Genomic DNA, 15,748 nt, shown 5'->3' on the forward strand with positions numbered 1-15,748 from the left:
GCAGGTAGCCTGGATTAAGTCGGATTCTAGGGCGATCTTAGCGATACATACACGTATGGTTACACACAACCCACGGCTATCTGTCACTCATAATGGACACAACACGTGGAAGCTGCACATATCGAACGTTCAGAAGAATGATTCCGGTAGCTACATGTGTCAAGTCAATACTGATCCAATGCGAAGTCAGGTAAATTCATATGCGATATTCGAATAAATTTAATTAATAATGTTTATTCGATCGATATAATCATTTAAAAATATTTTCGAAGGACGTATCCGTTTAATGTTTTTCTATGATCATTTCTAGAAAAATATTTTTTACGATTCTTTTAACTTGTTCATTGCTATCGTAAATATTAAAAACATATGCACTTTTCAAAGTAAAAAAAAGAAAAAAAAGATAAGAAAGAATAGACTATCACTAAAAGTTACAACGCATGCTGATATTGTCACTATTCTGAAATTTCACGATGAAGCCTGTATCGTAACTTTTTAATATCCGCCTTCCTTTACTTTGCCATTATTTTTCCTTATAACCGTTCGTCGAATGTTCGTTACAGAAGGCACGTTATGCCGAGTGAAAGAAAAGGAAATACGAAACTTTTACGGTCGAAGAAGAATAAAGGAAATAGGTGGCCCAAAAGGGTGTACTTTAAGGATAAAACTTTAAGCGAGTACAATAATTATGTAGATTACAAAAGAAATATATATATATATATATAATGTAAAATTTTATATGAGAAACATCGTCGTATAATTTTTACAAGACTTTTAGTTATTTACGAAAAATGGATAATAATGGATGATAAAAAAAAAAAAAGAAAAAAGATTAAAAATAGAAAAGAAAAAAAAAGGAAAAGAATGACCTTTCCGAATGTCGACTGATTCCTAATTATCTAACATTCATCTTATCTAAATTATATTTGCTGTTATAAATAGAATAATAAAGAAAGAAGTATCGCAAATGAAGAAGTTCTCAAAAGAATTGTTAAACGTTCTACCACTTGTCTTCATCCTCGAATTTGCCTGATTTGACATTTTTTAATATGGCTTCCCACAACGCGAAGGATCCCTCGATCTATAAGATAGACCAGCGTATATGGAGCCCTACCTCTCTCTCTCTCTCTCTCTCTCTCTCTTCTAGAATATAAGTGGATCGAATTGGAATTTTATTAAGTGTATGCGTCGGCTTTCGTCTCAACATCGGCCAAGTCGGCTTTTAAGAGACTTTTAGAAGCAAGAGCAAGGGGGAATCGAGAACCCTCGATTACCGTACGTACGACTACGCGGAAGCTGCATTATATGGAAGGGCTGGTTAGACGTAGGAAGGGTGTTAAATGGTTTCCCGTTGGCTCCTTCCTTTCTTCTACCGGGGAACGAATTATTCTCGCGTCGATGCCCGTTATGCCCCGGTATAACTAACAACTAAGTCGCTAAATTCCTTCCTCCACCCCTTCTTCCATCATCTAATTTCTATTTACACGGGTAATCGTAGAAATATTTCTTTATATGATAAAAAGAATAAATAAAATTTTTTAATTATTGATGAACAAAATTATCCATCATGGCATCATGGTTGATTTTATTTCTTACGATAAATATAAAAATACGCGCTAATTGTTGACCGTGACATTAAATAATGAAATTATAAAAAGAAAAAAAAATAAATAAATAAATAAAATGAAATAAAAAGGGAAAGAATAAATAAGAATGTTGCTTGTACTGCAAGTTCGTTTAAAGAGATGAACAAATATTTGCGATGACACTCTTTTGGCCGCGAGCGTAAAAGTTGGCAGTAGCTTTTACGAGTCTGGAAACGTATACATATGTGTAAGAACGGGGAGAAATAGAGAGAGAGAGAGAGAGAGAGAGAGAGAGAGAGAAAGTTGGACGATTTAGTGGTCGTAGGGCGGTACACACGTGTTCTACGGAATTCAATGCGACCGCTAAAGGAGGAAACCTTCCGATGCAATATACGACCACGCTACAGCGAGATAAAGGGCTTGTAAGAGACCTCGTTGTAGTTTACTATAAAAACGAGAGACGGAAAGGAGAAAGAGATGAGAACGAGTAAAAAAGAAATCTGGTGAAACGAACAAACAGAAAGAAAAAGAAAAAAGATTAAAAAATAAAAATAAAAAATAATGTAGATGATAAAAGAAACAGAAACAAAATCTGTTGGTGATGGTGGTGGTGGTGGGGAGGAAGAACTAAAAAGAAAGAGAGAGAGAAAGGATATCATCGAGGATTCGAAAAATTCGCTCGGCTGACCGCGATTAAACGAGAACTCGATGAGAGGGGGCGGTGTAAGGGCGGGATAGAAAAATTTTGCAGATTTACGCAACGAGCTTCACGCTTGACTTATCATCGCGTTTCATTGAAATTGCTACGATTTCAATTTTCACTCGACAAAGTGAAATAATAAGGAAGAGAGAAAAAGGGAGAGAGAGAGAGAGAGAGAGAGAAAGAGGGATAAGAAATGTCGAGATATAAAAAGTAAATTATTCTATTTAAAACTATAAAAAATAAATTACGTATTTAAAAGATTGAATTTTTAAATAAATATTTAATTAATAATTGTATTTCATCTTGACTTTTTTTATTAAGAAAATTTAATATATTCGTAATGTTTATAAGTTTGTGAATAATTATGAACTATTACGTATTTTGAAATTTCAATTGACATTTTTACTTTAGATGGGCTACATGGAAGTAGTGATACCACCGGATATAATGGACGACGAATCAGCGAACGGTTTGGTGACACAGGAGGGTGGTAACTTGAGGCTTAGATGTATTGCAACGGGTCTTCCAAAACCAACGGTCAATTGGAAACGAGAAGATGGAAGGAAGATCGTACTTCGTGAAGATGGAAAAAAGCAAGGTACGATCTATCCTCGAATGCACTTTTTAATTATTCATTATTTTTCTGGCTTATTTTTTAAAATACATCCTTGAAAAGAAAATCGATCAAGTTGTTAACGAAAGAAAATATTTAATTAATTAATTCGTACATATTTACATCGGATGATCAATCTCACAACGAAAGTTAGCTCTGATATTGTTTATTAATATTCTTGATGATTAATAATAGGTTTATCATGTGTTCCCATATTTTATAAACTTCGTTAAAAATTTATCCTAAGAACAATTTATTATTCTCGAAATTGTATTATCAAAGATGTCGCACGACGAATTTTCAACGTAACGAAACATAGAGGTGAGATTTTTTAAAAGAAAATTCAGGAAGGCAAGAAGAAGAAAGTTATTTTTCATTTCGAATACTCCAAACGTAGTAACCTTAGGTAACTTCTGCCTGGAGGAATTTACGGGAAGGCGTCCACCGTAAAACAATAGCGAAGCATCCGCGTGCGGCCTCGCTTCCGGCTTCCCGGACACTTCCGCACTTTCTTGTCTCTTGAAAGTCACTCGAATTTAGAGGAGCATAGTACTTGGTGTCGCTTGTGATATTTCAGATTTCTAGAATGCTTCTAGAGACTTTCAAGCTTCCCCTTCTTTAACTCTAAAAGAGTAATGCGAGGTGAAATTTAGAAAAAAGATTACCTTGGAACGAGCTTTCGTATTTCATTGTGTTCTCGTTGAAACGAAAGTAAAGAAATATTATATAAAATAAGAAATATTACATAAAAAAAAAAATTAAAAGAATAAAGATAAAATAGAAAGGGATGAAATGATAAAATGATCTCCTCGAAATATCGATTATTAACAACAAAGAGAGATCACGATTTAAAGATTAATTGTTATAAATAAAATGACGAGAATAGAGCAAAATATAATGAAGTTTTCTTTGTATCTCTTTTTCTCTGGTTCACTTTGGTCTTCTCATTCTCTTTACAGTTCTCGACACTTACGAGGGAGAAACTCTGGAGCTTACGGGAATTTTGCGACAAGAGATGGGGACGTATCTCTGTATAGCCAGCAGTAGTGTGCCACCAAGGGTCAGCAAACGTTACACCGTTTCTGTTCACTGTAGGTATCGCAGCCTGTGCAAACCGTCCATGCTACCATCACCTACTTGTCCCACCTGTTAATTAAACCAGCATCCCTTAACCGTGAATAAATTATTACCATGGATGAAAGATCCTTCTCTTAACGTAAACAAAATTAGAAGATTATTTCACGTTAATTTATATCGTAATAGATAGATATGACGTTTACATTATTATTTTATATAATAAATAATCAATAATATTTTCAATCTAATATAATCCTATATAATATTTAGTAATAAATAATATAATGATTATATAATGTAATAGAACTTTTCGATGAAATTGATAAAAAAAAAAAAAAGAAAAAAAAATCTTAAATAAATACCGACATGATATGATATTAAAAAAAAAATTTGTTTAAATCGTCAATATACAAATTATACGATACTCAAGTATTAATTTCACAATAATGAAAATTCCATTTGTTAATCATTAATCAAACTGATTAAGTAACTAATTTAATCGTATTGTATGGTATACCATTGGCGTAATTAAAAGTTTAAGTGTTCATTTGCGATTGATAATTAAATATTTCAAATGTAATCGTTAATTTAATTATTATCAAATGCTGTTCATAACATCCTCAACATTCCAATTACGAATTTTGGAACGCAATTCTAGATTTAATTTAACGTAGTATTAAAGCCGCATACGTCATCTCACGTGTGAAGAAAGAATTAGAAAAGAACAAAAATAAATAAATAAATAACAATAAAAAAAGAAAATAAAAGAGAAGTACACAATTTCCTACGTGTAGAGTAAAAATCGATTATCGTGAAAGTATAGAAATAATTAAAGAAGCATGAAGAAAGAAAATGGTGGCGTATGAATTATGTGACGTTTTAACATTGCCCTATAATTTTTATTACACCATTTCCAATATTTTGTAAATAAAATTTGTTTTACGCTTCTTTCCCTTTTATTTTTCTTTTTTTTTCTTTTTTTCACTTTGCTCTTATTTTCTTTTCTCTTCTCTCCATCTCCTCTCCTCTCCTCTCCTTCTCTTCTATTTTTATCAAACTCTTTCTTCTGATACAGTCAAACCAGTGATCAGAATACCCAATCAATTGGTGGGCGCTCCAGTTGACAGCGACGTCGTACTACAGTGCTACGTCGAGGCTTCGCCGCAAGCTATGAACACCTGGTACAGGGACTCAGGTGAGAGAAATGCCTAGTAATTGTCAATGCCGTTGGGGTGTTTCAACAGGATGACAGATAAAGGAGAATATAAATAGCAAGAGAGATAGAGATAGAGATAGATAGAGCGAGAAAGAGAGAGAGAGAGAAAGAAAGAGAGAAGGACAAGGAAAGAAACGTTTTAACTTGATAAAATTTTCATCATTAGTTAGTTATTATATTTTATATTATTAATTTATTCTTTTATCTAACCTACAACAATGTCAATTGTTGCACTCTATAACTTTCGTTTAACTTTAAATTATGTATAACATAATTATTCCGACGATTGACGATTTCATTGAAATGGACGACGATTGTTCGTATTCATAAGGATAAACAGAATATTTCTCTCTCTCTCTCTCTCTCTCTCTCTCTCTCCCTCTCTCTCTCTCTCTGTTTCTCACACACACACACACACAAATACACACACACACATATATATAGATAGGACGTAGTTATAAATACAGACGGAGAGAAAGAGACAAACAAGAACATAAACGTATACTCTTACCTCTCCCTCTATCACGTCGTATTACACAGTACTTTCAACGACAAATCTACCTGCGGTATGACGTTACGCGTGCGAAATGAACGACGTGACGTATTCGGAAAGCTCTTGGCCAAATTAAAAGCGATGCAATATCACCGGTATAGGGGAAAAGCTGCCGACGAACGACAAATACACGATGTCGGAGGAGCAGTTGAGCGATTACTCGTGGCAGATGAATCTCACTGTCAAATCTCTCAAAAAGGGTGACTTTGGTGGATACGTCTGTTCAACGGTGAACGCCCTTGGAAATGCGGATGGATGTGTTCGTCTCCAAGGTACGTCGATTCGATCGATCGATATACTTTGACAATTCTATCAATATATCATTATCTTATCAATATGATTCCCAAGGAACGTTCACAAAAAATTCTGCAAGAGACAATACGTTCTACTCTCTTCTTTTTTTTCTTTTTTTTCTTTTTTTTTCATAGTGAAATAATTAACAAATTGATCGAGCCGTATCGAGAAGAGAAAATAAAGAAAATTTCTAAGCTCATCGTTGAAATCTGCAAACGAACAAATCTCGTACAATGTATTTTATGGTACCATATGTATAATTGTTCTATTACTGATATTGCTTATACTTATTTTATTCGTTATTAATTTATTGAATTACGTAAAGTTAAGATTATGATTTTTATCTAAGGCATTAAAAGTGATTGATTGATTTATTTTTTTCTTTTCTCATTTTCTTCTTCCCGACAGAGTTGCAACTCGTCGATAAGACGACGCCGAGCATTCTAATGAAGAATACGGAGACTAGACTACGAAAAAAACCGATCATAAAGGAAAAGAAAAAGATGAATGGTGGGAACAATAACAACAGACGAAAAGTTCATGCGATGGGCAGTTATGATACGGATTCGATAGGGAATGAAGATGACCTTGGAACAACGCAAATAATGGCCGGTAGTACTTTGCACGAAGGTGGCAAAACTGATCGGCCTTTGACCTTTCCCTCTGTCTCTCCGCCATGGATAGACGTTAACGCAGCGAGTTCTAGACAAGGTCCGATTATTCGAGACATTATTTTTCTTCTCCTTCTTTTGTTGAGGTTGACGAGCCTTTTTTAAAATGAAAAATCTCGTCAATTTGTACGAAGCCCATCGACGACGACGTGTGCTGTCCGTGTTGTGATCGAGATCAAAATGATTTTCTCTTGTGTGTATATATATATATTTTTTTTTTTTTTTCGTATCTCTCCCGATACTCCTAAATTGTCGTAATTATTCGTAAAATATGATAAATTTTCTTTCGTTTTGTTTTATTAATTATTTCACATATTTCAATTTCAATTTAGATCATGCGATTTTATTTTTACATATATTTTACTTCTTTTCCTTTGCACTTTAATTCTTCGTTTTCATATTTTTTATTTTATTTGAAGATATCGCGTTACGACAAAAGCTTTTCTTTCATTTGTTTTGGCATTATTGCGGCAGTAATGAGATTAAAATGAAAACGCACCGTGCGTATGCGACAATCCTACGATATCAAATAGAAATTTTTTCATTCTGACGGAATACGAATAAATACGTGACTGTAAATACACGAGCAATTCAAGTTCAAGCTGATGAAATATCAGAGACGAAAGAAAGTTTAATTTATTATTAGAATGAGAAGAATTTAATCTTCCTCGCACGGATTCTGTACTATCCTCGATTTGTTATCACATGATTTCCCTTGAAAAATTTTAACTTGAATATTTATTTGATTTTTTAATACATTTATTTCTTTTATTTTATTTATCTCTCGTTAAAAGCGATGATTTCGATTATCACATAGAGTCGATATACTCTGTAAAATACGAATTAAGCAGAACGAGTACGAAAATCTAATTTTACAATTATTCTTTTATTTATCGTTTAAGTTTTAACACGTACACATACGTATTTACCCACGTACATAAATATATCGGTAAAGTTTCTAAATGATCTAAGTAATATCATCGAGAAAATATTTCCTACGAAACAAATTTTCTACATTTTCTTATGAATTTATTTAACGATAGTTTTCATAAATTGCATCGGCTCTTTCGCAAATTAGCGTTCGATAGTTGCGTCGTTATAGATGTATAAATCATATTTCTTTGATAAGGTAATAATTAATAAAAATGGAATGAGAAAAAAGAAAAAGAAGAGGGAGAGAGAGGGAGTGAGAGAGAGAGAGAGAGAGAGAGAGAGAGAGAGAGAGATAGAGAGAAGAATACAATACGGTGAAACTATCGTTACCGTATGAGGAAAAAAAAATTGAATTAAAATCAACAGAAAAAAAAGAACAAGGTCTTCCTTCTAAACGATGTAATAAACATGAGGACGTAAATTTTTAGGTCCATTGAAAAAAAAACAAAAAAACAAAAAAAACAAAAAAAAACAAAAAAAAACAAAAAGAATAATAAAAAAACAAAAAAGGAGCGAACACAGAGTAATTATGGTGCGACCAAAAACGAAAGGATTCTTTCGATAAAAAAATTCTGTAAATACGAAACTGTGAATGTATGTGAGTAGACTAACTTGGCTCTCGCGTGCCAGATATTAGTAGACCTATTTAGATAAACGGAATTATTTAAAATTGTAGATAACTTTCAGATGATAAGTGACAGGATATGTCGCTATTAATGTAAAATCGGATTCGTGATAAAGATCAGACGAGATACCGATGAAAATCGAAAGAGAAATGATTTGGCCATTTACAATATTATCATTGGATTTCTTTTCTTTTTTTTTTTTTTTTTTTTTATTTCTATTTTTCACTAGATCGCAAAGAAATTATAAATAACAAATGGAATCTTTTTCTTCTCTTTTTTTCTTACGAGAACTTAAAGTCATCATCATTAATTACTATTACTATTGTTATTATTATTGATCGTATTTTAATGCTTTCTTACGAACAATATCGTATAATCAATAGAAATAATGTAGTCCGATGCTTATTAATAATTATATATAATTTTTATAATAATATTTCGTATATGAACAAAAGTATACAGCAACCGTCTACGTAAAATTATGTCGTCTTCCATAATATTTTCTTAAAAAGGCCTCTATTCTAACGTGAAGATGAGAAAAGAAAAAAATAATAAAAAAAAAGAAGAAGACGAAGAAGAAGAAGAAGAAGAAGAAGAAGAAGAAAGAAGAAAGTGAAAATGAACGTAGTTAACGATCGAGAAAAAAAAAGTATGGCCGAACTTCACGAAGTCGGTACGTAAATTATTATTGATAGATAAACTGATCGAATTCTGATATTCTGTAGTCTCTGTGCGAAGAAGGAGAGGATACGACAATAAATAAAGTATGATAGATTCCCATCTGAATGAGAATATTTGTTTAATAAACTCACTGGAATCTTCCTACGATAATGTTATAATGACGAAAGAAAAAGAAAAACGAAAAAAAAAAAAAGAAAACAAGATAATGCGAGTATTAATTAATTGATTATCGTAGATTGTTGTAGAGATATCAATTTATAATTTTATCTGTATTAAAACGACGGGTTTAGCCTTCAAGTGGTTCAAGGCGTTACAAATTTTTGGATCCCCCATTAAAATAAATAAATTATGCACAAAAAAAATACATATTTTTTTTTCTCTCGTTTCAATTGTTCATGCAAATGATGAAATAAGAAATACATTGATCAAAAATTCAATTATAATAAAAAATAATATCGAAATAAGAATTATATAACAGGGCGAACAGAGGCATTAAATTAAATTTATTATATAATATAAATTTATATTGTTTCGTATGGGATATTATGTTTATGAAGATATTATTTTATGGAGACCAAAACGGCCTATTGCACTAGCTATGCGTAAATTCACCACTGCCTATCCCGTCTTGGAAGTTCAATTTCATCGAATAGCATCTCCTACACATTGATAATATTTACATTGATCAACGTTAATATTTATCAAATTAAAAGAAAGCAGTCATCTTTTATAAAAAAAAATATAAATCGTACTAATTCCAGGGAGTTTCATATGTATGTACTCTGCAAATCTCTTAAATATTCTTTTACTCATTCGTCGGTCACGGTTGATAATTATAAAAATAATCATTTAATTTATCTTTATACAATAATCAAATTCAAACGATTATGTTCAACTTTATAATTAATATATATGTAGATATATAAAGTTATTATAATTATTAATTATTTAATAAGACAATTAATTTTCTCTCTATTATACGCTATTTCATCGCTATTATTAAATAGACAATATTATATGAAAAAAGGATAGCAATAGTGATACCGTGATCGACGATAAGTTTCAAAAAGGTCTTTGCACGACGGATGTATGAATTATTAATTAAAACTAAGGAAGGATAATACATATACATGGCAACGAGACATATGAATCATATAGGACCACATTATATGTATGTACATACACACGTATAAACATTAACGAATCTATTCGTGTAAATAATACAAAATTCAGTGTTGACTCTGTCGATAGGAAACGTTAATGAAGAATAACGAATGATGAATAAAATAACACTTTTTATTAATTAATGAAAAGCGTTCGCATCGTTCGTTGTCAAATTTGAATTAGATTTTGTATAACGCGATTAATGAAATGAACATTCAATCTATACATACATATATTATAATAAAAGTGTAACATATTGACGGATGCGAGAAAACGTATGATGATTCGATTCGCTATAAAAACGTATATATCGTTCGGGCATGTATGTACGTATCTTAAAAGAATATAAATTCAATGTGAATCCTGTGCATACGAGCGTGATATTCCTCTCGCTGCTGGAGTTATTGAGCTTTCGGGGATAACTTGGTCGCTTTTTCGTTACCTTTGCCTGTTCGAAAAATAATAAGAAAGAAAGAAAGAAAGAAAGAAAGAAAGAAAAATAAAGAAGAAAGAAAGGATAGATTTGTCTGCAAGAACTCCAAATGGATGAACGAGGGTATCGATTGTTATTGTTATTCGTCGATTGATTTCGTTTCTTAATGAAAAAATCAAAAAAAAAAAAGAAAAAAGAAAAAAAAAAGGAAGGAAAGAGAAAAGAAAAAAAATGGAAAATGGTGTATAAAATTAGAGAAAACGAATTTGAAAGAATTACGTAGGAAAAGAAAATGTGTGTTATTTTAAAAGATATTTATAAAATGAGGGGAAGAGAGACGACGACGACGACGACAAAGAAATGAAATTTCAACGAATAAATTTTTCCCATTCTTTAACCGATTAATACAACGAGTTTAATATACAAACCCCGACAGCTTAAGACATGCTTTAAATTGAAATGATAAACCTGCACTATTGCAAATTATTATTGTATGCTGTGTCTATCTCCGTGCGAAACGAAACATAAATCTGATAAAATGAAGATCCATTGATTTGCGAAAAAAAAGAACAAGATTTATTTTCATTCATAATTTGGTGAAACATTTCGAATTGTTTATTTTTATTTTATTTTCTTTCGTTAATAATTAGTTTCTAATTTTTCTTTTTTTCCTTTTTATCACAAACATGTGACAATTATCGTCGTTCTTTGAGCAGTGAAGTTACACACAGCAATAATAGTAATAAAATTGCGTCTGTGTCGTTATTCGATAAATGATCATTTTTATCTTTTATAAATTAAAATTGTGAATATATCTGCCTTCGACGAAATAAAGCCGTGGGAGTAATAATTAGTAAACAATTTGAAGATATCTCAGCTGCTCATAGAGTTATTTGCGGTAGGGTATAAGCATGATGTACGATACTATTAACTTCAGACAATAAAATGTTATTATCGATGTTACCCTATCAATTGTATTTACGGCGTTATTCGACCTATTTTATTGCAGGAGATTACTTTTTGGAAGTATACAAACAGAGAAATCAAGATATAAACATTATTTATTTTTCTTTTGTTGATTGTATTTCCGTTTTTTTGCTTTTTTTCGATTCAAAGTAATGACCTTTTCTTCCTCCAAAAGATCTTTTAATTTAGTAAGATGATTCTGATAATCTAACGTATCCGCGATATCCGTTAATTCCATTTGTTTCACTTTTGGTAATGTTTTGTGAACAGAACTCAACATCTGTTTAAATATTCCTATTTGATTGTGTGTAAGAATAGACATTGCAACACCAGATTTCCCCGCACGTCCTGTTCTTCCAGCTCTATGTATATATCCTTTAATATGCTTTGGAAGATCATACGATACGACTAATTGAATATTTGGTATATCTATGCCTCTAGCCAATGCATCTGTACTAACAAGACTAAAAAAGAGAGAGAAAAAAAAAGAAAGAAAACATGAAATACATACATTTATCGTAATAATATTTTATAATTAAAATTAATCATCGATAACTATATATATATATATATATATATATATATATATATATATATATATATATATATATAATTATCATCGATAACTATATATATTAATATAATATGCATATATTGTTTGCACATACTTACACGTTAATTTCATTTAAAGCAAATTTATTTAGTATCTCCTCACGTTGCTTGGCTACGATTCTACTAGAAAGTTCTCTAACAACGACATTACTCTTGGATAAAAGTAATTGCAATAGTAATGATAATCTATGTGCCGATTCAATAGAATTAGTAAATACCAAAGTTTTAGGAATAGTATTCTTTCGTACCAAAACTTGATAAAGTGCAATCGGTTTAAATTCTGGGGAACACTCGACTGCACGTTCTTTTAATTCTTCAGGACTCGTGTAACGTCCTATAAAATTCCCTATTTCCTCATCCAAATTTACATCAGTATCTTTGTCAGAAACTATTACCGATGTAAAGAGTATCGGTTGAAAGAGTTTAAATTGATGAAGTTTCTGTGGATCTTGCGACAAAGTTGCGCTGAACAATAATTTTTGCGCAAATGGAGGACTATAATTGAAACATACAATAATGTTTAAATGTTATATAAACTAATATACATATATATACATATATATGTATATCGTTAAATATATTGAAAGATATATCGTTAATAAAATCATACGATAATACCTTGAAGATAAATTTGCCAAAGTTAATGGCGGTGCACCTGAGTGAGGTTCAGGAATATACTGTAACCACTCAGTTGCACGATCTGCTTCATCTATAACAAGATAACGAAGAGATTCTAAGGAAAAGCCAGGAGTTTTTAATATGTGATCAATTAAACGACCTGGCGTAGCAATCAATATATCTACTCTACTTATATACTCATCAGAAAGAGCTGTAAAAAAGAAAAGAAATGAGAGAAATTTAGATTCTTCATTTTATATTAAAATTTATCATTGAAAGAAAATTTGTTTTAAAAAAAAATTCCTTACTTTTCCTTATTATATTACTTTGTTCCTGTTCAAAAGATGAGGCACCCGTAATCAAACCTGCTTTTAAATTTGTATAAGATGTATAAGTGACCACAACTTTGTGAACTTGTACAGCCAGTTCTTGAACTGGCACTACGATTAAGCAACGTATTTTTGGTACTAACCTAAATTGCAATTGTTGTACAATCGGTAATACATATGCCAAGGTTTTACCTAAAACATAAAATTATTATATTACAATATATACTTTTATTACGGAAATAAGAAAAGGTAAAATTATTTATACGATATTCAACAAATAATTCTTACCACTGCCTGTTGGTGCAGAAGCACAAATGTCTCGTGGCCACCATCCTAATTTTCTATCCTCCTCGGATTTCGACAACCAAGCTAATATACTAGCTTGAATCGGAAATAATTTATCAATTCCATTTGCCTTTAAAATTTCAATAAGTTGTGAGTCTAATATGGAATCCACTTCATCCAATGTTGGACCACTATTTAAATCAGCAGATATTTTTTCTGGATCCGCTAACCAATTTGGCAATACTCTTTTAACTTCACGTTTTTTCTTGTGACTTTTAGAACCTAAGACCAAAAAATCTGTTCTTGTACTTTCTATGTCATTTACTTTCTCGTCTGTCATTATTTCATTAGCCATATTTTTCCGGTTAAGATCTATAAAAAAAAATTGTTTTAAAAATTATATCAAATAATATAAGAAATTGAAACTAATAACGCTCGTACAAACAATTATTATAGGTTATGTGTCGTACGCCTTTTTGTTATCATTTATATAAAGAAATATTCTATATGAAAAGAATAAAAAAAAAGGACGAAATTTATGATCTTGACGTATAAAAATATAAAACATTGACATTGATCCTTACGTTTCTTATAACTTTAATACAAAAGATAAAACACGTGCTTCGTATTGTTTTTGTATTTTCGCTGTCATTTTTCATTGAATGATACCTAAGTGCACTCTACTGGCTAAAGTACGAAACATAAATTACGACTCACGTTTGTGCCAATAAAAAACGTCATGTTACATTAAATAATTTTGTAAACACTTATTATTATTATACACTTAAGAAATTTAGAATTACAAGTAACAAAAATTATTTTTCTCTTAAATAACTGACAAGTCATAAATAAATTCGTGGTCAGATATATAACAAAAAAAATTTCGTAAAAATTTTAATAAATACTTTATTACTTTTTGTACATTAGTTTTTCCATTATTTCACATTTCAAATTACCATTTTCAATAATGGTAAGAAAATTAACTAAAACTATTACTTAAGTACATGAATTAGAGGATATAAAGTATATTTAAAGGAAAATCTTAATAAGTAATCTTAATAAATTTAATCTAATTATAAAATGGATTGTATGTAATCCAATGTGCCCTATCTTGATCCACGGCAGATTTATGACTTGTGAATATACTTTTGAAAACTTCAGATGCTTTAGGATCTTTTGCAACACTATAACTCTCTTTAGCTTTCCTATATGCAGGATCTTCTGCTTCATTCCTATTTATATTTTTCTTAGTTATAGTGGGTTTTTCCTCCTTTTTAATTTTCTTTTTTGGTACTTCATCCTTTTCATTAGTAGCTTCTGTCGAGGTACTTTCATTATTTTTCTTTTTCTTCTTCAATGATTTTTGTGCAATTTTTCGTGCACTTAAACGTTCTTCCATTAGTTTAAGATCATCGCCATCTGCATTTAATATAACAATATCCGCTTCCGTAAAAGATTCCTGACATCTATGACATATCTATGAGAAAAAGAATAATTATAAATATAAAAACAAATTACATTCTAAAGTATTTCTAAATACATCTAAAGTAAAAAAAAAAAAAAAAAAAAAAAAGGAATTTACACATTACTTACAGAGGTTTTTACTTCTTTCAGAGCACGTTCACTCATGACACAGCCGCATGTCCACAAGAAACAAAACTTGTACTTTCCATTCATTTCCAATCCAATAACTGGACAGATATATGGACTCTTTCCACCATCAACATAACAATCTCCTTTTTCTGCTTTGTTACCATTAAATGCTGGATTAGGAGTAAGATTGAGATTCTTTATATCCTTTAAATTTTTTATATGTGCTGCTGATTCTGGAAGTGTATCTCGATCAAGAAGTCCTTCCAAAACTGATTCCTTGCTATAAAGACGTCCTAATCCACAAGCTACAACGGGTGGTTGTAGAGGCAACTGTCGTATAGTACAATGTTTCCATCTGAAGGCTAACTCGGCGTCCTTGTCTTTCTGCAAAATTTTCAAACCATATATTTTATTGAACAAAAAAAAATATATATATATATACGTGAAACGATATACATGTAAGATTTTACATAACATAACTGCAATTTAATTATTGCAATATAATGATATTAACATATTCTCAATTGTTTCTTCGAAATTAAATTTTGTTGGTTATCTAATATATACAAGAAACATTTTCTATGTACTTACTTGTTCTGGCTTCTTTTTTATTCTCACAAGTTCGTCTCTACGAGGAATCGTTCCACCATCACAACCCATCGCGTAAAATATATAATATTTTCGATAAAAATTAATTATCGTTTGATAAAAGAAAATAAAAACTTCCAAAGTACTCGATAAAGACGAAAATAATTTCACTTTATTACTTAGTGAATCAATGTTGCCAACGTCAAT

At 30.8% G+C, this 15,748-nt stretch overlaps 3 protein-coding genes across 9 annotated transcripts in view; 1 reads left to right on the forward strand and 2 right to left on the reverse strand.

The window, feature by feature from the left end:
• Positions 1-9,948, forward strand: part of DIP-lambda (Dpr-interacting protein lambda) — a 136,155-nt gene extending 126,207 nt beyond the window's left edge. For 6 of the 7 annotated variants that reach the window (XM_035881304.2, XM_035881303.2, XM_085663136.1 and 3 more), the window contains 6 exons: positions 5-190; positions 2,701-2,887; positions 3,862-3,993; positions 5,055-5,174; positions 5,850-6,020; positions 6,451-9,948. In XM_035881304.2, the coding sequence (XP_035737197.1) occupies positions 5-190; positions 2,701-2,887; positions 3,862-3,993; positions 5,055-5,174; positions 5,850-6,020; positions 6,451-6,818 (1,164 nt within the window). In that variant the 3' untranslated portion in view covers positions 6,819-9,948. The remainder of the gene's footprint in view (positions 1-4; positions 191-2,700; positions 2,888-3,861; positions 3,994-5,054; positions 5,175-5,849; positions 6,021-6,450) is intronic. The other variant, XM_085663138.1, reaches the window with a different exon arrangement.
• Positions 9,949-11,464: 1,516 nt separating this feature from the next.
• Dbp73D (putative ATP-dependent RNA helicase Dbp73D) lies at positions 11,465-14,086 on the reverse strand. Its single transcript, XM_035881301.2, has 6 exons — positions 13,945-14,086; positions 13,364-13,732; positions 13,055-13,267; positions 12,747-12,957; positions 12,189-12,623; positions 11,465-11,980 (listed from the first exon to the last, which is right to left on the reverse strand). Exons 2-6 carry the CDS (start codon positions 13,713-13,715, stop codon positions 11,608-11,610), a joined length of 1,584 nt encoding a protein of 527 aa, XP_035737194.1. The 5' UTR covers positions 13,716-13,732; positions 13,945-14,086; the 3' UTR covers positions 11,465-11,607.
• A 155-nt stretch (positions 14,087-14,241) lies between these two features.
• On the reverse strand, positions 14,242-15,731 carry LOC118448237 (replication termination factor 2). The gene is made up of 3 exons (XM_035881264.2): positions 15,545-15,731; positions 14,954-15,337; positions 14,242-14,837 (listed from the first exon to the last, which is right to left on the reverse strand). Exons 1-3 carry the CDS (start codon positions 15,611-15,613, stop codon positions 14,430-14,432), a joined length of 861 nt encoding a protein of 286 aa, XP_035737157.1. The 5' UTR covers positions 15,614-15,731; the 3' UTR covers positions 14,242-14,429.
• Positions 15,732-15,748: the final 17 nt, after the last annotated feature.

The sequence above is a fragment of the Vespa mandarinia genome, chromosome 20 (genome assembly GCF_050613455.1).
Source record: "Vespa mandarinia isolate Hongniang chromosome 20, ASM5061345v1, whole genome shotgun sequence".
Taxonomy (NCBI): domain Eukaryota; kingdom Metazoa; phylum Arthropoda; class Insecta; order Hymenoptera; family Vespidae; genus Vespa; species Vespa mandarinia.

Excerpts from the sequence above, each read along its gene's own strand:
- Dbp73D (XM_035881301.2), bottom strand. The coding sequence starts at position 13,715 with ATGGCTAATGAAATAATGACAGACGAGAAAGTAAATGACATAGAAAGT. Across the intron at positions 12,624-12,746 it reads TTGGCAAATTTATCTTCAAG|TCCTCCATTTGCGCAAAAAT; the intron begins GTATTATCGTAT and ends TTTCAATTATAG. Across the intron at positions 11,981-12,188 it reads GCTTTAAATGAAATTAACGT|TCTTGTTAGTACAGATGCAT; the intron begins GTAAGTATGTGC and ends TCTCTTTTTTAG.
- LOC118448237 (XM_035881264.2), bottom strand. The coding sequence starts at position 15,613 with ATGGGTTGTGATGGTGGAACGATTCCTCGTAGAGACGAACTTGTGAGA. Across the intron at positions 15,338-15,544 it reads TAAAAAAGAAGCCAGAACAA|AAAGACAAGGACGCCGAGTT; the intron begins GTAAGTACATAG and ends AAAATTTTGCAG. Across the intron at positions 14,838-14,953 it reads TGAAAGAAGTAAAAACCTCT|ATATGTCATAGATGTCAGGA; the intron begins GTAAGTAATGTG and ends TTTTTCTCATAG.